This window comes from Penicillium daleae, assembly GCF_028827525.1.
Source record: "Penicillium daleae strain IBT 16125 chromosome Unknown utg000001l_segment0_segment0, whole genome shotgun sequence".
In the NCBI taxonomy this organism is placed as follows: Eukaryota; Fungi; Ascomycota; class Eurotiomycetes; order Eurotiales; family Aspergillaceae; genus Penicillium; species Penicillium daleae.
Window position 1 is genome coordinate 451,525 of NW_026623149.1, and position 21,473 is coordinate 472,997.

The following is a 21,473-nucleotide window of genomic DNA, read 5'->3' on the forward strand; positions in this document are numbered from 1 at the left end:
CTTATTAAAAAAAGTTCTTCGCCTCGTAATTGTATTAGCGATACAAGGGAACTCTAATTTTCCATGGCAATGCAAACAAGTTAAATACCAGAGCTAGACAGTGCCTCGAGAATCGGGCGAGCTGTCACTTTCCTCTGCCACTCCCATATCCATGTGACTGTCTCGAGGGCTTACGCGGCACCAGACCTTGCAAATAGTGACTTGTTTTACTTTCTTACTGTACCTATAGACTGCTTATGAACCTACTTATCACAATACTTAGCCTATTAGCCATAGCTCTCTCTACTTGATGGCTGTAATACCTTAGTAGAATTTTCTACCTTAGGGGATGACTTACACTCCTTTTAACGGTGATGATATTTACCGACCTAAACTACTAGTCTATAGGAACGGACTCCTTCTTATGCCTCTACCCCTAGTTACCTAGTTACGTACAGAGTTTAGTCCTACGGTTAAACGGATACGGTTATACGGATAGATAGAAGTACATAGGGTAAACAATCTCCGGACAGTATCTACAGTATCTATAACTAGATCGAGTAGAGGGTTAAATTAAACAATCGAGTTATAGTCACGAATATAAAATAAGACCTCACTTAACGCCTAGATCCTTAGCGTTCTCTTTAATATGTTCCTAGAAGGATCTTTGGATGGTGCTACTTGAGAGAGAGAGTATGGCAAATTATACGCAGGAAATACGCAGAATTTTATTTCGATACTACAAATCATTGATATTGATGGAGATTTCCAGGGCAGCGCCTGGCGTTTGCTAGCGAGGCCTATTTAGGCCTGCTTCCTTCCCTTCTTCTTTTGCTTCCACAGATAGTTCTCTCATAGTTCGAACTAGATCTGTTCGCTCCCCTTCTGTTTCTTGCTTCCTTTGCGTAGAGGCGCTAGATGCGCCATCAGATATGCTTGAGCTTTATAATAGTCGCTCCATTAGGAGGTGAGTGTCAAACAAAATAGCCTAGCGCGCTACTAAAGAAGCTAATTATAAAATGTTTAAGACTACTACTAAGGAGGAAGGGCAAAAAGACGGACTGATAAATTCAATTACAATTTAACTAAATATCAAATCCAGCCTCGGTAATTGGCCGTATGAGCTGCAGATTCCACCCCGGCGTAGGCAACGACTGGGGATCACGTAGATGTAACTCACTTCCACTTGCATCAGCTGCTAGGGCTAGAGTTCCTGAATATGAGTTCGAGAGTTTCCAAGTCCCATTTGTTTGTTTGTCAACATGCCATTGTTGTCCAGAGTAGTTACCAGATGCAGCCAGATGCGGTCGGGTTTTGTCATTCCCATAAACGTCCAAAGACATACCTGTCCCAAGCCACATGGTGCAAAGATTGTATTGCCCAGAGGTAGTTTTGGATGGACGAAGCTGCCAATACTGGCCACTAACGTTTCCTTCTGCAGCCATTTGCAACGTACCATCTCGTTGTTGATTCCCGTTGTTGACCACGTCGAGTGCGCTACCAGGTTTCTCTGGACTTTTGATTTTGTACCATGATTTGCTGTCCAACAAGCCCTGCCCTGCTGTCGCAGGGGCCCCTTTCGGTGGCAGAGGCTTGGTAACGCGCAAACCGATGTACGGTTGATGGTTATTTGGCAGCGAAGTCTGGACGCCCAATGGCAACTTCATATGGCGGTGATATGTGACGATCCCAGCTTTGACTCCCAGTCCATCAAAATCCCGTTCCCCAGACCTCTTGTTCTGTAATAGCTCTCTCAGATAGGCTGTTGCCTGGTTGACGACATCATCGGAAACATCCCTGAGACTTTGTTGAAATTTTTGCAGTTGAGCTTGGATCTGTTCAGACACCCAAGCACCGACGGTGCCGGTGGGAATAGATATAATCAGCTCAATAGCGTCCCACTCGTTGATAAGATCTCCCCAGGCAATAGTCCAACCACCGGCTGCGATCTGAGCGCGTTGTTGATTCCGGTCGGTAACCTCGGTCATACCTGTCTGAATTTGGCAATAGAACAAACAGTCAGGTTGTTTGACAAGTATACGGGAATTAGTTACGATACTGGAAGAAAATTGGCTCCATCGATCTGCTTAAAATGACCAAGATTTTATACACGAGAATGGAAGACCACCCCGTAGAAATGTGACATCACCAGTATCTATAATCTTATACGACATACATCATAAACAATTGGTAAATCCAAATGCTACCAGGACTAGACCAGAAGAGGACATCACATTGATCCTTTTGATCTATCCGAATGCCCCAGAAGATCTAGGCGTCTAGGCGATTGTGGTCGGGAACCTTTGATGTGGCGGGCCGGGTCTTGGCGGGGTATGACTGCCAAGGATCCGCTCCATGGACGGGCCGTAAATCTTCTGCCCACATTCACGTACAATAACAATGGTAGACATCGAAATTTCAACTACGTTATGATTCAAGAAACCTTGATGGATATCATCAGACTTTGCACAGATATCATAGAGGGCCCTAGAATCCTCTGTTTGGGCTCATGATGCATGATGTCGCAAGATGCAAACGGTCCTGCCTGGACTAAGAAGACTTGTGTTGCTCTCTTGGATAGGGTCGCCTCTGAAATGGTTATCTCCTCCCTGGATATTTAAGAATCTCTCATTAAAATACCCAAGAAACCATATCATGACCAGTCAAGGGTAGCGCCGAACGCAGATATGAAGACTAGAAGGCAGTCTGTAGCAATACTCTAGACAGCAGAAGCTGAGGTTTTCAACCGACTCATCAGCCAATCTGAAATAGCTTCCGCTGAGGTTGGATAACGCCACAAGACACCCATGGAGCATGGTATAGCGGCGAGGTTCAACAACCGTGCCACATACCGCAGACAGACCGGCACCAGCACAGTAATTATGATTGGAAAGGCCAAGAAAAACATTGGCAAGGATGGAGCACGTACGACAATGATTTTGAGGTTGACGAGAACCCGATCTGATACTGAAAAGGAGACAGAATTGTGACTTTTTGCAATGTTCATCTATTGTATGATGGGTCTGAATGTTTGACACCTTTCAAAGTACCATTATGAAACTTGACAAAAAGTAGCCAATTCGATTCTCTTTCAGTGCCCCTGGCATTTCATTATCTTCGTGACTCCGCCAATGTCTACGTATGACAGACTTCCGGCTCGGCAGCATTATAATAACCGCCATCTGGCAGGATTCGACGATGCTCTAAGTCTGCGATGCATCAGCAGGCTTTGGGAAGGATCATATTTGCCACTATATACGCTCAAGTCTTATTAAGTTACGACAAGGAGCGCTCCACGCTTAGATGTATCGTTGCTAATCTAGCTAGAGGATACGCTAACTCTGAAAGAGAACCGCCCAAATCCTTCCAGATAGTGATAGATGAATACATCACCTACCCTAGAGTGCCATCTCTGATATCAATAGTTCTTTACTGCGGATCATATCATAGATAAGATATGTTTTGAAGGGGCAAGTTTTGGCGCCATTCTAGTAGTGGCCAATTACAGGTGATTGATTGTCAAGATCTCCTGCACCAAGAAAGAGGATGGTTTTCATGGTGGGATAAAGAGGTGTGAGATGCATTTATTACAAGCAAAGACACTCATTATAGTGTCAAATTTACTTTTTTATGAAACATTACCAGACCAACTGGCTGGGGCACGACGAAAAAACTCCAAATACGTACTAAGGCGAACTATTAATCGGAGTTCGAGAAACAGTCGAAGAGTGAAGTCGGTGGCACCAGTTTCGAGACGTACTGTACAACGGTGTGGAGCGAAGGTAAATGGAATGGGATATATTTAGCAGGTTCCTGTAGAAAAAAACACAAGATTGAGGCTCATCGTATCATTAATGTGGCATGTTCACATAGTTGGCCGCTATACTGGCTGTATCCCTAGAATTTGGTTGAATGTATCATTCCTCTCTCGCCCATACCTCATCAAAAGTATCCCTTTATAGATTGGTCGTTTGTGCAAGACTACCAAAGTCTATAAGGTGGTAATGATCGGGTTCGTCTGCAGTTGTAATTTGAACAAGGTTTAGGCGTGGAAGGAATTTAGTCCAGATTGGTTGATATTTCCTGCAAGGCGAATTTGGCCACAAAAATCGGGCAAAAAATAACTAATAAAGTGGGAAAGCTCAAGGCAGCCTGGTCGGTACAGACAGGTCAAGGCACGAGAGAGAAAGAAGTTGAGGCAGCGTAGACAAGACCAAAGACACAACAGCAGATCTCACAAAAGAGACATGAATCAAAAGTGCTCTAAAGGAAAAGCCTCCTCCTCCTCCTCCTCCTCCTCCTCCTCCTCCTCCTCCTCCTCCTCCTCCTCCTCCTCCTCCTCTTCTTCTTCTTCTTCTTCTACTAGATTTGTAAGGGGCCGGTTACTGGCCAAACGGAGATGGGAAGAGCTATAAGGAACTCCGGGCAGATAGATTATTATTCCCCTTTTTTTTTTTTTTTTTTTTATCTTGATACCTTCGCCTAAGCACAACTCGATTTCGATCTTCTTACTGGCACGTACTAATGATGAAGGCTCTGTGCTCTTAAGGCTTGAAAATTGAGAATCCCATGATATAGACCGAATGCTATTATAGATATTAGACAATGTTGCCAAGCGCTGGCTCCAGTATGCCACCCTTGTCGAATTTTTTGAATTAGACACACCGGAGGGAAATGAATGGACATGAGGAAAAGGGTTAAAAAAGAACATGCGGGACTATATTGCACCCTTTGTTACATGTCAGAAGGAAGATATCAAATCAAATTGTACTGTTCAACGAAGGTATCAAGACTAAAGAGAAGAGAAGAGAAAAGAACTAGAATAGAAAAACAGAAGATAATTGTAAGAAATAGGTCAACAAAGCAACCTGTAAATCTCCTACAGTAATTCTCCCGTAGTCTTTGTAACACGCTTGAGATAACGCGCAAATAGACATCCTCCAGTCTGAATCAGAATCTCAACCGCAGCTTCAACATGAAAAGTCCCAAAGCCCGTGGAAGTTCCCTCCATAGGATAGTATAATAGTAAGGCTAGTGAGTAACATATCTCACTATGTCCCGAGAGTCAAACTACAAGCGAAAAGATCCATCTGCTCCCATTTCCTCGTCGGGCTCACGTCGCTTTCCGATTGCATTACTCTGGTTTTTTGTTTGGTTCAGGGAGCCACTTGCTGAGGGTCTTTCACCGGGAAAAGGGGTGCTTTCTTCCGTGTAGGTATCTGGCTGGTTTCGTTCAATGACATTCTCTGCAATGGCGTATCGCCTCAGCGTATCTTCGATCAAGCTATCGATCTCATCATTTGAGTCTCTTCTGCGTCCATACCTCAATAGGATGGATTGTTCTTCGATATGGTTCAGGACTTTTTCTAGCTCAGCCACGTTTCTTCTGAGCCGTTGTGGAAGGCCTCTTCCTTTCAGTAGTGCCAAAATCCCAGCAATTGAGGTGTTCAGCGCGCCGAGAATCGTGATTGCCAATATATGATCACCCCCTGAGGGACCAAGAGCGGTGATGGCAGCCCCTATTATCACTTGGACGACGACAAACAAGTTATATATAACACAAAATAGCCGATATTCGAGCCTTTGTCGTTTTCTTTTAGAGATAAGGCTCTGGCGTAAGTGAGCAGTTGCGGCTTCGAAGGATTGATATTTTAGAGGCTCGGTAAAAGGCCTTTCTTGAGATGGCAACTGTGGTTCAGACATATTGCACAGTTACTTGATATCAAGTCTTGCCACCATTTCACCAGGCTTATATTCCGCTCAAAATTCTCTTGGCAAAGATTTCCAACCGGCTGCAAAGGTGGGTTTCCGTGCTTCTATGCGGAATACAAAGGCATCCATTGAGCGGTAGAGCAGTCAATGATGTCAGCACTTATGCGATATCCCTGTAGTTATTGGGTGAAAGTGGGAATATGCAATCAAGTGAATAGCAGAATGAGGGAAGCTAATCGCACCAGTAAAACCGCACAGTTGATATTCGAATGGAACTAGATTGCTGCCAACCCTTGGTATGTTACGTGTTTCTTTGTCAAGGCAATCTAATATTCGTTTTGGTAGCCCATAGTAGCTAACTCTTATGCATTTACCCACTTAGAGGTGAACTGGATACTCTCTGCAACTGACATCTGTCTTGTTGGCTCTGACCAGACAGTTCTGGGGTCTTAGCATTATGTGCTGCTCATACTCTCCTTCCCTTTTTAGGTGAAATTTGCCTCTAACGGTGATAAGCTAGTGGTATTTGAAGATACTAAAGAAGATCGAGACCGTACTATATCCCTACTATATGAGTAGCCATGATTTTTTAAATATTCCAATCTATTAGATAGCCAGAAATAACACCTCAATTTTTTAAGCTATCAATTTTCCTTTCGCAATTTCAATTTTCCCCTCGTCTTCTTGGCGCAGCGATTGTCAAAGCAAACGTGAATATCGTTACCTCCTCGACACTCTTTCTCGACATGTAGCGGTTAATGCAGGTCACTAATAAAATGAATTAGGAACTTCAATACATCAGCTTTCTGAGTCTTCCCTAGACTAGAGTCCTGCACTTAATGTGTCTTCACTACCGTTAGTAATGTTTTATCGAGATATACATCTACTTAGGCTGCAATATTCGGAAACCGTTTTGATTAACCATGTTTTCAATAGCAGATATAACACACCCGTCATTGCAATCTGTTTCATATGCAACGCGACAAGAATCGGGCGGTTTTTCAACGGCATCTGATTGAATAAGTTAGTCGTATTTACGGTAACTAGCATTAGTGCATACCTATGTAATGGCACGGTCTAGTTAATGGACAGGCAAATTTTTTTCGTCGGCCCAGACTGCCGCATCTGAGAAATCGAAGTCCTTGTTGGGTGTAATAAGGTCTTCTATCAGCTGTGTCCCCTGCTCGTGTAGGTACTTTCTGCCAAATAGGCTACCGTTCGATGGCCTAGATCTCCCCTGCCCCAAGTGATCTGGAGCGTATGGGTAAGTAACAGGAGTAGCCAGAGGTAATACATTGCTGATGGTATATCTGCAACCGGTCAGTGGCTCTTAAAAAAGCTGAGCTTTGGATGGATCGTTGGGAGCTATAAAGGAAGAACACAATAGCAGATACCATGGCCCAATGTCTCTACAACCTCAGAAATCGAGGTAATAATTAATTGAAATACGAACGTAGTAGCCAACCGAACAGTCTAGATGCAACAATAATCGTAGATGATGGACCTAAAGGCGGCCCTAAAAACAAAAAATTCACTGCTTGCAGCAAAAACCTGACGTATTGTCACCACAGGTTGCAGCTGACTTTACCGCAACCAAATATTCCTGTACCATGACCTCAAGCCCTTACAAGGAGATTGCCAAGTGTCCCAATGGCTGAATGACCGAAGCATGATGCTAGGGTATAGCGAGTAAATTACATGAAATGCACACGGCACGTCAGTGGCCCCCATCACCAGAATCTTAAAATCCTTTTCACCTGCGTTTCCTTGGGTTATGCCTCAGAATTGCTTTTGCAACTTGATCTACTGCTTGAATTAGGAGCAGGTTTCATGAAAAACTATTGCCAACGTAACCAAGCATTCATGGCTGCGCGAACGTGTTTAGGTGGGGGATCCGTGAAATGTCGACCGTCAAAAAGAGAGTTAAATTGACAGACAAGAGCTTCATCGTATATTCCATGGATGACCGGGGAGAGTGCTATAAATTTTGGTCACAAACAGTAATTGCCATTCCAACTTGGTCTGCTCTCAAGCTACCGGGGCCATGGGTCTGTAGAAATTGGGTAACTGAAATCCGACCGACAAAGGTGTTGCGTCGGGCAAAGAGGATTAGTCGTGGGAGATACTGTTCCACGGGTGCTAGAGTTCCAGGCCAATTTTTCTAATTCTTATTAACATAACTGAAATTTGATACTAATCGCATGTAGTCGTTAAAGCAGAGGGTCGAAGAGCATGGTTTCAGAATGCTGTAACTTATTGCGATAGTGGACGTATTCATATGCGCCAAACATCTCAGTTTCCTTCCTCACTTATGAAAGTGTAACTGGCGTTTACACTTCTCGCAAGAATTCAACTATTATATCGAATTCTATAAAGGAATGTGGTCTACGCCTCGACCGGACAGGATTGGCGCCGTTTGCAGATATGTCAGACGGGCCAGATCCTTCCAACTGAATTCATCTTTACCTTATTTCATCCTTGGCGTTCTTGGCGTTCTTGGCATGGAAATGACACAAGCTTTATTGTAAAAGGTAGATTCTCTTAATTTCTAGATGCTAATTAGCATATGCTTAGCTTGATTTCCGCGAGCTAAGTCTAATTTGCTACACACAATTCGGTCTCGTGATATGCATAGAAATTTTGGTAGCACAAGATACTCCAACAAATGCAGCTGGTGCGTGGTACACAGCAACACTCCTTTTGCCTGTAGTATTGAAATGCGATGCGATCTTTTCTGTCGAATATTGTAGAGTCTTTGGAGCCGATTGGCCCATCTGAGATTATGATGAAATATCTTGTAGTGAATCTAATTCCCGCCATCCATTCCAGTGGTTATCCGAATGGTATCAAGCCGCATGAAGCCCCGACAAATTTGGATGTGGCTAGTATCGGGGATTTCTTGATATCTGCCTCGCTATGGGCTGGTTTCGTAAACGGTGTATTATCACTTGGCAACTAACTGGAAACAGCTTAGATAATAGGCATACGAACCGCTTGTTCTCAATAAATGCGCTTACTGGAGCATTATATTCAAGAACAGCCGTGAAGTACCACCCCAGCCCGGCCGGATAAGAGTCGGTCGCCAAGCCCCGCCCACGAGCTCTCAGTTACTATAAGTCTGTCCCCGCGCCGCCCCGTCACTATGACCGCTATCGTGGGTTCCTCAATACAGACAGAGCCAAGTATGATGCCCGACTACGAGGTCAGGCTCTTGCTCAACCCAACTGCGGTCCTCAGTCCTGATATGAGCCGATGGGTATCGTCCTGTCTAACTTCGATATGCCCCCGACCGTCACCAAGCTAAATATCCAGCTCCTCGACAAGAGCTCTAAATATATCTATATTACGGGCTGGAGCGCCCGTATCTGCAAGGCCGAAAACGAGGCGGCTTCGAGCTAACGTATAAGAAGCGGTATATTATAACTGGCGGCAACATTGACGCCGGTCTCATTGTGGCTAATAATGATGGTTTTAGCGCCGGCACCGCGAAATACAAGGCGCAAGTCAAATGGGGTTTCCAGAAGCAGACACTTTCTTTCAGCCGCAAGAAAACTGCAGCGGATTCTGTAAATAGCAGAATGTGGGCCTTCCCGGAATGACTAACGTAAAATGCCGAAAAAGGGCAAGGGCAACTAGCGGTAACTACCTGAAGGCTGAAAAGCAAGGACATAGTGTCTACTCCCGTATTACGAGATCTTTTCCCTGATCAAAATGTACAAAGGCACGTTTTGTGCGGGGTTTCACCGCTCTGGGTGAAGAATATTCAGGTGGGTGAACTGCAGCCTGAAGCCGCCCAGCACCGAACGATTGGCGCTAAGTGAGCGTCGCCATAGAATGGCTGTTGTATGTTTTTGTTCTTGTTGATTAGATAGAATTCGTTGGGCTTGACGCAGTCCCTTCAGGCCCCTTCACCTGAACGCCCTGAATACCCCTGAAGTGCTAACGTGGCCCCTCGGCTAAACTTTCCCCTCCTACCCTCCTTCCCGGTCGTGTTCTGCCTTGAGGAAAGGAGCGCATTTCTAATTGCGATCGTTATGAACTGCTCATACATGCTGGCGCGAGCATCAGGATGCCATTAGGTCCTCGAGGGTCACCACCCTCTTCTCCTATTCCCAACAACTATGGGGAGGGGGTCCTTTTCATCGCCGCACGAGACGGGAATGTAGAGATTGTTCGGTGTATTGTTGATGCCGGGGACTTCGATGTCGAAGCTTTGACCGACATGTTACCGGATGCAGTGAAGGGCGATAATCTGCTGGTAACAAAGCTGCTCATTGACGCTGGCGCTGACGCTCGCATTTTGGATAACGCTGGAAGGACTCTCCTCTGGTCAGTTGAGAGTTTCGAGACCGCTGAGATGCTATTGAAAGAAGCCCCTGGTTTGGCCTCTATTCTATCTCGTGATGGTGAAACTTGTCTGGATTCTTTCTTTGACAGATACGCGCTAGGGAGATGGACCGATGACGAGGAAAGAGCTCCGCTAGCGGCCCTGTTTATCGAAAATGGCTGTGATGTCTCTTCCTGCTCAGAAGGATCTGTACAGAGGGCACTTCAGGTCGCAGCAGTGCATCTTGATACAGCCATGGTGAGATTGATTTTGGGACACCGAAGGGCACTAGTCTCTACGAGAGACGAGGACGAAAACACCCTTTTGCATCTAGCTGCTTTCTATGCTATCGTCAAAAAGTCATCTACCGATAAACTGGATATGATAAAGATGCTTGTGGACTTTGGATGTGACATCAGCGCTGTGAACGTTGGGGGATTAACTGTCCTGCACTGTCTATTTCGCATGAATGCGACGACACAGCAGTGTCCCTACTACATTGATGATTATGACCCCGGTTATACGAGCTTGGTGAGATATCTCCTTTATGCCGGTGTCGACATCTCGATCCGGTCATCCCAGCATAGGACAGCATTTTTCGACACCATTTATCAGCACAACTCAGAAGTGGCCCTTCTCCTGATCAACGCTGGTATTCTCCCTTTGGTCTCCACAACAGAAATATTATGGGCATTTCACACGGTTGCCCAGGACGGGCTCGCGGAAGTTCTACAGCAACTCTTGCAGACTAAGGTGGACATCAATCACCGCAGTGTTTCTGGGGAGACGGTGCTGCACGAAGCAGTTCGGCAAACTCTTAATAGTTTCAAACGTATTGAAGGACTCGTAAGGATGGTAGGGTGCATCTTGCTCGGCTACCCCGATGTTTCTGTCCCGGAAGTTGGTGGGGAGCGAAGACTTAAGGCTTTATGGGCAGATAAAACTGGGCGTTTGGAAGTGATAAGGCTCCTTTGCCGTCGAGGCGTGGATGCTTCCATCCGAAATGATAATGGTTTGACAGCGTTTGACTTTGTCAAAGCAGCTGGGCCACCACTGCCTTGGGATTCATTGGCCAAAGAGTTGACGAAGTGGGGCCACGACGGCGAAGACTCGGGAGAGCCTCTCGTATTGAATTGGGCCGCTGAACAGGAGGAGGCAGACCTGAGCGGGATTGCAGACATGCTCGGCGATTAGTGTCCGCCAAATAGTAAAGGACAAAATGGGAACCCCGATGGCATGTCGTAGGGCGGCCATGATTCTGTGGCGCGTTTATAATGTACCGCGAAGTAGCGGCTTCGCGACCCTCCCTGTGAACTCTGGACAACTCCTGCGCCGCTAGTGTACATTTCACTTCCTCTATAATCAACCCTAAACGGTCCTAATGCAGCTAGATTCAACAAAATATAAGATTTTACATGATAGATAATTAATATAAGGAGTCATTTCGTCTAATTTCATAGGGGAAATAGGCGATTTCTATATTCACGGACGAAGTGATAAGAACAGCCGTAAAGAACAGTAAAAAAACAGAATGAATCGCGATTCTGCCCAGGAATATTTGTAGAAAACTCTGAATTGGTCTAAGGGGCTCTAGTTGCCTAATTGAAACACAGTAGAATGAATCACAAACTCCTAAAGGAGATACAATCTGGCAGATGACGGAAGAGGAATATCAAATTAGAGACGCCGAACACTCGACAGGCTATCCTTCCGTAATCAGTGCAATCGAGGCCAACCAAAGGCCAGATGCTCCTTTCTCTTCCGGTATGTAACCCCTTTCCGGTTGGGATTCTCTCAAAATGCACGGCCCTTATCACTGCCAAATTATTCTTATCTCATCTACGTTCATAAGTCCCAATATCTCTGGGCTTGAACTTGAAATATCTTCTTTAAGTTTCTGCTCCCTCTACGCAAACCCATCCTGGTCTTAGCTTCCAGCCAGGATAGAATATTCTTGGGAACGGTCCGTCTGTGGCAGCCCCGATGAGGTCATGAGCACAAAATCTTTATTGTGTTGATGTTTCTCGTGAGCCTGGCGTTTCCATGCTAATAAACCCGATTATTACATCGCATGATGTGACGGGTTTCAGATAGGATAAATCCCTTACGTATCAGAATGTGCAGGAATTTCCCATGTTTTTAATGGATTGGGGACTCAAAGAGCGCGTTGGACAATTTGTGGACTTATTGGACTGTATGAGAAACAAAGAGAAACACTTGACGTGAAGCGAAAGCTATGCTTTTATAGAACTACAATCTGCGTGAAGTGCCTTTCTAGGTTACTCTCAAGGGTGAAAAGAGGAGCCAATTTCTTGATAATAGGTGCTATCGTCGAGAAAACGCGGGCGTTATTTTGGGGCCCAGAGGGCCCAGCAAGAGTTTTCTACGAAGGCATCTATCTGTGAGGACTGCAAGCTGCGGGGTAATCGATCGCCCTGGAAACCCCTAGGAAACTACTGACACAATTTTAGGGGGCCAGACGTGTCGTATGAGTTAGGTATTAATATCAAAATACGTCGAAAGGCTTAGAGCAGAAAGGAAAAGATGCTTGGACCTAGGAGGTCTGGGAAATATAGAGAAACTGTACAGTATTGGCTTACCAATTTAGTATTTCACTAAAAAATAAGGGTTGAAGTACGAGACACGCCTATCATATACGACTACCTCTCGGAATTGATAGTTAGACGAACTCCTTGTCGAGAATCATCATGTAAGCATGCTAGGGTACCTGATCACGCTGCAAGTCGTGCCATCCGGCCCAGGGAATGCTACCACGGAGTTCTGGCTGCGCGCCTTTTTGTATTCCCGGAGCCTGAGGTGAATAGAGATACTTCGCGACGACAATTCATGGTATGAGCTGAATGAGGAAACGACTGTTCCTGGATCGAGCATGTCAGCCTAGGTCGAAAAGGATGCACGCCGTTTGATATGTATAAGATATGCCGTAGGTTTCCCAACCAGAAAAGCCTGTCTATTGAGACTGATCTGGGCCCGGCTACGAGTTCCTTATATTCTGTACTTGATTCTTGTTATCTTGGTAGGATTGCACCTCCCATGGATCTAAACGAAGGCCTGAAGATGCTAGCTAGCAAGTTTCGGCACTTGCATTTGGACCTGTATTAAACGATGGCCTGGAACCGTCGATTAGCGCCTACTTATACGGCTATTTGCCTAGGGAAGATCAAGGCACTCTAATTTGTTATAATCACGCAGGAATATTATGCCGATCTAGGTTTTGGGGAAGAGGTAACTTAAATAATCCTCAATTCTATCTCCAAGAAGGGCGTGATCTGCCGATTTACTAGATCCCTTTAGGCTTAGCGTTCCTAGTTGAATAAAGTCAGTTTTATGCAGCAACTGACCAGGCAGCCACGGCGAGCGCCTATAGCTAGGTTCGACTGCCCTATTTTCAAAATGAATTTTCAAAATGAAGCCACTACCTCATTATTGACGAGTGCAGCTCCTCGTTCCGCACGAATTATGCCTTTCAGCGCACCATTTGACCTAACGCAAGAGTCGGCAAACGTTATCGTTCGTTCGGCCCTGCGTGACCACACCGTAGGCGCCATTGTTGGCTCGGCGCTTGGCGACGCAGTTGGCCTCTATACCGAGTTCCTCTCCGCCGATCAAGCTGCCATCTCGTACCCATCACGGTCGTTCACTCTCGCATCTCCAAACCCAACCCCCTTCAAGCTGGACACACACCGTTCCCCGAAGAACCCCGGTGACTGGACTGACGACACCGACCACGCCCTGTTACTCCTTCTAAGCTATCTGCATACCGCCTCGACTAATGGTGCGGATCCACTCCCAACCCCGTCCGACTTTGCCTCTCGATTGCGCATCTGGGTTCAGCAGGGCCTGCGCGTACTGGATACGATGCCCCTCGGCCTGGGACGTCTCGTCGGGACAGTTGTTGCCACGAAGAATTTCGTTGAAGAGCCGGAGCAAGTTGCTCGGGAATACTGGAAGCGAACGGGACAGCGGGTTGCGCCGAACGGCAGCATCATGCGAACACATCCCCTTGGGCTTATGTGTCTGTTCCGGGGAGAGGAGGAGACGTTTGCAGTGGCGGCCAAGATATCGCGTGTGACACACTATGATTCCCGCTGCGTGATCGCATGCGTGTATGGGACAGCACTGGTGAGGGCGGTGGTGAGATCCGAGATCTTAATGGAAGAGGATATTAACTTGTTGTTGAGGAAGGTGGTGGTATGGTATGCTGGGCAGCCAGAGGTTGGGACTGAGTCGTTAGAATTAGATCTCGCCGAGCTGGAGAAACATGTCAAGGCAGAGAGTCTGGATGTACTGCAGCTCGACGAGCGCGAAGCGATCGGGTACGTGTACAAGACTCTCGGTGCGGGGGTTCTGCTTCTGCGAATGGCCATTAGGAAGACTAGAGAAAGCTACGGGAGCTTGTTGATGCGGGTTGCCATGTTTGAGGAGCTTATCACGGACCTTATCATGAGAGGAGGTGACGCGGATACGAACGCCTGCTTCGCAGGGGCTTTGCTCGGCGCTTTTCTTGGCTACGAGGCACTGCCAGATCACTGGAAGCATGGCCTGCGTCACGAACAATGGCTAATAGGCAAAGCTGAGGCACTCTGTCAGGTTCTAGGTCTAGCAGATGGTCACTATGACGGCCAGGAAGACAAGGACACGTATCCTGACGGCGGCCGCGGCTTTGTGTCTGAACATGAGATAGAAGGCAGATGGATGGTCCTTCAGCAGACTGCCTTCAAGAAGATCGAGGATGCGTTAAAGGCCACATCGAAGACCAGGTCAAGATGGTCGGTCCCCTGGCCCGGCAAAACAGAACACTAAGATTGGTTTTGCATTCAATCATTCAGATCACAAATGGCCATCTATATATTTTTATTTTTTGTGTCAATATTGTAGCGAGACTACTGCTGTTTCCTTTTTTATGAGGATAACACTAGCTAACTTATATCAGTTTATGCGGCAAGATGATGCCGCAAAGTCCAGGAATGCATTTTTCTTAGGAGGACGTTGATGTGGAGGAAGACCAAAGGACCCATGTGTGGGAGTCTGAACTGAAAGTAGTCCAAGTTCACCTTCTGAAGGGACCGCACATACCGTTAGTGGAAGCTGCCCTAACAGCTTGAGCGTCGCGCGACCAGCGGTCACAAGGGCGAGTGCACAATAATGTGGACTGCTTTTTGCTTGTTTTTAACCCAGGAGTGTAATTATATTTCTTTCTAGATGAGAATTATGACGACTTTAAACTTTTAGGCCTTGGAGGTGAAATAGCTTGGGGATATAGCTGAAGGAATCTAGAAGATCGTTAACCTATAGAACTAGACTCTAACTTGTTAAATATTCTTCGGGCACACTTATAGTCGCTAGGTGAGCATCACCATAGTATGGCTGTTGTATGTTTTCTTCTCTGTTTTTTAAACTCGAATTTTTATCAATTGTAGTCTCTCAAACCCAGAGGACTCCGCTGTATTAGGTTCCCACCGAATAGATGTCCGTTTTATGGATTTGGCAGGATGAGTGGTCGTAACTTTGACTACCAAGAAAATGTAAATCGAATTGACATTATATATTATTTGGTCAGATATTCCACTTTGAAGAACATCAAATTGTGAGCAGAAGTACACTAGATTCCATTGCAGAAATCTTTCAAAAATGCCCACTGGAATGCATTCTTTGCTCCTCGCTTCCACCCGTTGATTGTTTTCGGGAAGAAATCCAACTTTCCGATCAAGGACGCGTCGTGGCCAATAATCACGAGAATGTCTTCATTTCCGTCAAACTCACAAAGCTTTCGGATTGAGCGCTCGGCGGATTCTTTATCCACTGTACAGTGGGCAGGCATCCTATAATATGGCGTTTCGCAGTTATTCTCGGGGTGGACATCGAGGAAAAAGGACGCTGGGCACGCGTAAAAAGCAGCTTGAGCCTCAAAGTGTAGAGGGAAGCTCTTCGTGGGTCGAAAGACACCTGGATAATGGCATATGTCTCCACCCAGGAAGACGAATTTATCTCTCTGGAGTTCTGCGGAGGTGGAAGCCAGAGAGACCCGTGCGAGTGCAGCAAGGTGCCCTATTGTATGACCAGGTGCATCGAGTAGGAAGAAACTTCCATCCCCAAAATAATCAATCGCTGGAAACCCACCGATCGAGAGGCTGTTCGGTCCATCGTTGAAGGATATTTCGCGAATGGTGTGCTTTTTCCATTCATCATCAACCAGCGAAGACTCGTCCATCACGGGCCATCCAGGTAGATAGGCATCTTTAAAACCAGGGCCAACAACGACTTCGGTTGTGGAAGGAAATTGACTCAAATCACCCAGATGGTCGAAATGATGATGGCTAAAGACCACAGCTTCGATATCATCAGGGCACAAATTGCCTTCCTTCAAGATTTCCGGAATATCCTTTGTCACTTGCAACTCCCAACCAGACTCGGCAAGAAATTTATGTACGGCTGGTGGGTGACTTGAGAAATATTTCCTGAGCCCGAGATCAAATAGAATTTTGCGCTGCAAGACAGGGTGATCAATGAGGAACGAGAATGATGGCAGATCGAGATATTGATGTTGGGGTATTTCTGGTGTCAGTAGATGTGAGCATGGAAGCCGCATCCGTGTGCTTGAAATCGTTGTCAGTCTTCCTCATATAATCTAGTCTGCCGACAGGGAGCTGCGCAGTATATTCGACTGAATATAACGACCGCATGGACTTAAATACCTGTCGATGACTGAGATATTCACGGCTGCCGAGCCGTTCGGGATATTGAGAGGGTGCTCCATTGAATCAAGATGTTCTGATGATGATGATGATGAATCCCCGTATGGCTGTCTTATCGAGTTTGAGGTAAACAATCGATGAGATTCGATGAACCGTGAGTCATTTGGATTATACGAGGTGTTTCATGTTTGGACTGCATGGAAGCCTTGGAGCCTCAGGCTACAATCACGGGCGCTCTTGCGTGTATCCAGTCCAGGTTTAGGCGATCATGATCGTCGGTATATTCCCCAGTAAATGGAATTCGAGTTTAAGCAAAATACACAAACCTTGTTTCAAGTTCTTGAGATAGATACTGGAGCTTGAGTAGCGAGCAAGAGATATTTATTTAACGCGCTCTTCCAGTCTTTATTGAGTTTAACGCAACAGAATCCCAGTCCCCCAATGTCCGAGTCGTAATTCTTATTAGCACTGAACGCTCTTCTTCTGGGATGACCTCTATAGAAACACGAGGAAATTATCCAGCCAAGTCCAGCAAGGCCTGTACCCATGTACAATGTCCCTCGATAGCCCCTAAGTGTGTCCTTTCCATGATCATTAACATTCGACTCCACCGTAGCTGCAAAACCCAGTCCAAGTGAAATGGAGTAGTTTACTGTCGTACTGACGAGGGAAGCGGCAAGTCCCTGGTGCTCTCTGGGCATCGAGTTGCTGAGTAGAATGGTTCCTGATGGAAAAGACATGTCCCCATCACGCCCTGATCAGTATTTTCTCCGGTTGGATAAAGGATTCTGGTTCAAAGGTGTTGACCTACATGCCCAATGGAGTAATGACGCTCGTGAGAAACATCTGAGCCCAATATGTCTGACTCACTGGAGTTTTTGCTAGCAAGGCAAGCCCAGTAGTGAAGGCTGCCATGGCACAGAACATAATGAAGCTGGGTGTGCACCGACCAAGGAGAAATCCTGACACAACAGAGGCAGTAGCACCTGAGATAGAGGCCCCAGAAAGTTTTGCTAGCTAACAGACCGGTGTCTCCCTTGACCGCCATGTCGAACTGGAGAAAAAAAGAATAAATCATAACTCCGAAGCTGGACCAACCAGCGGCAATACAGCCAAGCACCCAGGCTAGACCTCCTTTCAAAGCCGAACGGAGAAGCAGGGGATATGATGCGGACTTTTCGATAAATGCAAAGACCACAAGTAGAGCAAGTCCAACAATCAGCATAGCATAAGTATACGGTGTCTGCTAACCGACAAGAGGGGCTTGGTTCCAGGCAAAGTTAACCAAAACCAAGGCCGATATGCCGACTGCCGCGCCAAGGAGGTCGAGTCTCTCGGTAAGGTTCACATGGTCATCGGTCTTACATCGCGAGGAAGTTGGAATAACGAGGAAGCCAATTCCAGCAAGGACGAAACAGACAATTCCCATAACCCCAATATCCCCATGGCCACCAGACGAAATGTGCAAAAATTGAGGAGAAAACACCGCCAACGACAAAACCGCCAGGTGCAGTCGCACCAAAAAAGCTAAAAATAAACTCCTTTCGGCGACCGGGTGGATATGTGTCTGTCCAAAGATGGCCACTGCATTAGGAAGGAGCATCGCAGGACCAATTCCTTGAAATGCTCGGCAACAGTCGAAGAAAATAGGACTCGACCAGACGTTGAACCCCGCGAGCAATGACCAGAGTCCAACCCACAAGAACCCAACAATGAACAACAAGCGATGACCGTACATGTCTCCCAGACGACCCGCAACGAGAATGAATGTGCCGACCGTGGAGACTGTAAGCTGCCGGGAACCAGGATAACTGACCTGGTGAGGTTGAGTTGAAGCTCCTGCCAATTATTTGACCAGGAACAATAGCAATGGCCAGGCCAGCTTGTGTCATGAACTGGGCAATGCAGACAGTCGCGATGAACAATCCTTCCCTCCACAGCGACTTGGACGGGGATATAGTCGACTTGACGGTGTCGACTCTGTTTAAGGTCTCCAGGTTTTCATTTTATAATATCTTTTCTATTTGAAATTCCCATTCCCAGAATCACAAAGTGTATCGCGGCATATGGGCTGCCGGTCTCCCTTGACGATCCGATCATCGCAAACCTGGCAAATCGCAAGCAATGCTCGGTTGATCGGATTCTTTTTTTCATGTCTCTTGACAAGAAGAATGACGGGCCATCGAAGAAAGTCGTGTTGCTTTCAGCGGTTGGAAGCACTCACGAGCAGCAGGCGAGTGTGGTATCCAATGAGAAAATTGTCGATATTTTCCAAGATGCGAATTGGATTTGACTTGGGCGCAAACCGTGTTTAAAGTTATAGAATTTTGATTTTAGCTCGCACTTATTGATAAGAGAGGCCAAAAAATATACACATAGTAATTTGCCCAGAATAACTTCGGAGAGGGAGAATTAAGCATTGATCTACGCTTTTAAAGCACTCATCCCCCTAGAATTCTGTACCCATGCCTACGTGGGTAATTATTTCAACTACCACCATGATTTTACTTTCATTGAATGTATATACACTGGCTGAGTGCTGATTAGTATCCTTCCACTGCACGAAGTAGTCGTGAATAGCTAGCTTGCTCTCGCCTTGATTGAGAGTACACGCTTCCAGTCTCACCTATTGTATCCCTGCCATCATCATCGATTTCATTATCATGGTCATCACTCTCCTCCCCTGATTCCTCATCTGTGTCCAAGGCAAAGTCACCAGGACTCAGACAGCTATAGCTTTTATAACGGCGCCACAAAATGATGCAACCAGCGACAGTGATCAGGGCCAGAATCCCCGAACCAGTAGCGATCAAGATAAAGGCTGCTCTTGATAGCGACTCAGGTTGAGGCATATCAGGAACACCGGAACCGAATTCGCTATACAGATCAGATGCCACAGATAACTCAGCGGTGTCCAGGTCCACAACTTCGCTCGACCGGATTAAATTCCCATCACGATCAATAGCATCGACCCACAGATACCTCCAGACCGTCTCGCCAATCGTCAACTTTGTCTCGAAGCCAGTTCGTCGTGATCTCGCCAAGACTTCACCTTGGTTCACTCGCAGATTTCCAGCCGCGCCCCGAATCACCCAACTTGCCACCTCAGTAGCGCCATTCCAGCTAACATAGACAACCAGCTCTCCTTTCCAATTGTTTCTTGCAGCAATTGCAGGATCCCACCAAGGTGTCGCTGACCAATCCATCTTATATGCACGATAGTTGTCAAGCGCATCAGGGACATCGAGGCTATGCCACGGTGAGAATTGTACGTCCATGACCGTCTCGCCAGTGGAGTTGTGCTCTGTGAAAGTCGGACACCGGCCCCAACCGACAAACACATTTCCAAGGTCATTGGAGGAAGGCGAAAGAACCTGGACACTGCCCTGACTTTGCGCTTGTAGCTTTGACGGGTGGAGGAACTCTTGGAGAAGCCGGACGGTTGGGGGTGAGACTGAGTCGTCAATAGCGATGTGCAGGCCACGGGAACATTGGGTATTGCACTCGCCGTGTGAAGTCACCTTGACATGGTTGTCGAATAATGTCATTTGGGTCTCGTTGGTTCCAGGAACGAAGCGAGCATGGTGTTGCCAGCGCATTGTCAGTACGGGTTGAGTTGACTCTGTTCCTCCTAGTTGGGGGAGTTCGACAAAGTCGTTCTGGTTGCCGCCTAATGTCCAGATAATTTCGCCCGTTTTTCCGTCAATTAGCATTATTGAGTGGATGTGGCGCATCGAAATAAGATAGTTTCCTGCCTGGGTCTGAATAGTGCAGAGTGTTAGCATATGTTAACATCACTACTAATGGAAGAAGACTAGGTCTCCGTGCATCCTCTCACCTTCTCGATGCTATTCAGGTGATATGCATCCCATCCTCGTCCTCTCTGTTCGTAAGAATCCATTGGGTTGACGTGGTCGAGTGCCCGCCAATCAAAAAGTACCATGTTTGTCTCGAGATCGATCTCCTGGATAATCCCGTCCAGAATCTCGAACTCGAAAGGTAGGTCCCAGTCCTTGTAGTTCGACCCTCGAGCTCGTATCTTGTTGACTCCCGTGACCAATGCTGTTCCATTACCTGTGAATGCGAACTCATGGAGATCACTGTGTACTTTGATATTCTGCGCCGACACTTTGTACGCCAAACGGTACGTGTCGTCGTACGCAAGACCATAGCCATCTCCAACCCCCTCGCCTTTCTCTCCTTCCCAGAACGTCAAATATTTTTTCCCGAAATTTTCCTGCACTCGAGTACCGAAGACATTTTGGAAAGATCGATTCATAAACACAGCGCTCAAGTCGTTGGCGTCGAGGATGAGCGGTGATGAGAGAGGCGACGATTCGTTGCCGTCATGTCGGAGAAATATATGGGAGCCTTCTCGAGATATGGCATCGCGATCCCATATATTCACTTGTAGTACAGGCGAATATTCGGTGCTCGAGTGAAATTCCAGATGAGGACGATGGCCCAGGTCTCCATTGTTGTACTTTTGGTAGTTGACAGAGACAAAATCTGCACTTGCCTCCGGCATGAACGCGACAATCCATATCCAGGCAAGTGATGGGATCATTTCAGTATGTCTGTAAGACCTACCGCGACGCGAGATAGGCTATAATTCTGGGTACATTGTCAACAACAAGATGAAGTTGGACTTAACCGAAATGTTTGGGAGTATGTACGACTTCCTTCCATGTTCGTCGGGAGGCCCGCTTTTGGGGGAGCCTCAAATGCTTGTTGGACTA

The 21,473-nt window shown here is 46.5% G+C and overlaps 7 protein-coding genes across 7 annotated transcripts; 2 read left to right on the forward strand and 5 right to left on the reverse strand.

Moving 5' to 3' along the window:
- Positions 1–1,064: 1,064 nt before the first annotated feature.
- On the reverse strand, positions 1,065–1,967 carry N7458_000151 (RICIN domain-containing protein; the record flags this gene model as incomplete). Its single annotated transcript, XM_056903545.1, has 1 exon — positions 1,065–1,967. The coding sequence occupies one exon, from the start codon at positions 1,965–1,967 to the stop codon at positions 1,065–1,067; it is 903 nt and encodes a 300-aa protein (XP_056771312.1).
- Positions 1,968–9,760: 7,793 nt separating this feature from the next.
- N7458_000152 (ankyrin repeat domain-containing protein) lies at positions 9,761–11,212 on the forward strand (the record flags this gene model as incomplete). Its single annotated transcript, XM_056903546.1, has 1 exon — positions 9,761–11,212. One exon carries the CDS (start codon positions 9,761–9,763, stop codon positions 11,210–11,212), a length of 1,452 nt encoding a protein of 483 aa, XP_056771313.1.
- A 2,286-nt stretch (positions 11,213–13,498) lies between these two features.
- Positions 13,499–14,842, forward strand: N7458_000153 (ADP-ribosylglycohydrolase family protein; the record flags this gene model as incomplete). Its single annotated transcript, XM_056903547.1, has 1 exon — positions 13,499–14,842. The coding sequence occupies one exon, from the start codon at positions 13,499–13,501 to the stop codon at positions 14,840–14,842; it is 1,344 nt and encodes a 447-aa protein (XP_056771314.1).
- Positions 14,843–15,641: 799 nt separating this feature from the next.
- On the reverse strand, positions 15,642–16,796 carry N7458_000154 (MBL fold metallo-hydrolase; the record flags this gene model as incomplete). The annotated part of the gene is made up of 2 exons (XM_056903548.1): positions 15,642–16,635; positions 16,735–16,796. 2 exons carry the CDS (start codon positions 16,794–16,796, stop codon positions 15,642–15,644), a joined length of 1,056 nt encoding a protein of 351 aa, XP_056771315.1.
- Positions 16,797–17,066: 270 nt separating this feature from the next.
- Positions 17,067–17,959, reverse strand: N7458_000155 (MFS general substrate transporter; the record flags this gene model as incomplete). The annotated part of the gene is made up of 2 exons (XM_056903549.1): positions 17,067–17,458; positions 17,542–17,959. 2 exons carry the CDS (start codon positions 17,957–17,959, stop codon positions 17,067–17,069), a joined length of 810 nt encoding a protein of 269 aa, XP_056771316.1.
- A 21-nt stretch (positions 17,960–17,980) lies between these two features.
- Positions 17,981–18,800, reverse strand: N7458_000156 (MFS general substrate transporter; the record flags this gene model as incomplete). The annotated part of the gene is made up of 3 exons (XM_056903550.1): positions 17,981–18,519; positions 18,551–18,714; positions 18,784–18,800. 3 exons carry the CDS (start codon positions 18,798–18,800, stop codon positions 17,981–17,983), a joined length of 720 nt encoding a protein of 239 aa, XP_056771317.1.
- A 477-nt stretch (positions 18,801–19,277) lies between these two features.
- N7458_000157 (arylsulfotransferase) lies at positions 19,278–21,301 on the reverse strand (the record flags this gene model as incomplete). Its single annotated transcript, XM_056903551.1, has 2 exons — positions 19,278–20,495; positions 20,573–21,301. The coding sequence occupies 2 exons, from the start codon at positions 21,299–21,301 to the stop codon at positions 19,278–19,280; spliced, it is 1,947 nt and encodes a 648-aa protein (XP_056771318.1).
- Positions 21,302–21,473: the final 172 nt, after the last annotated feature.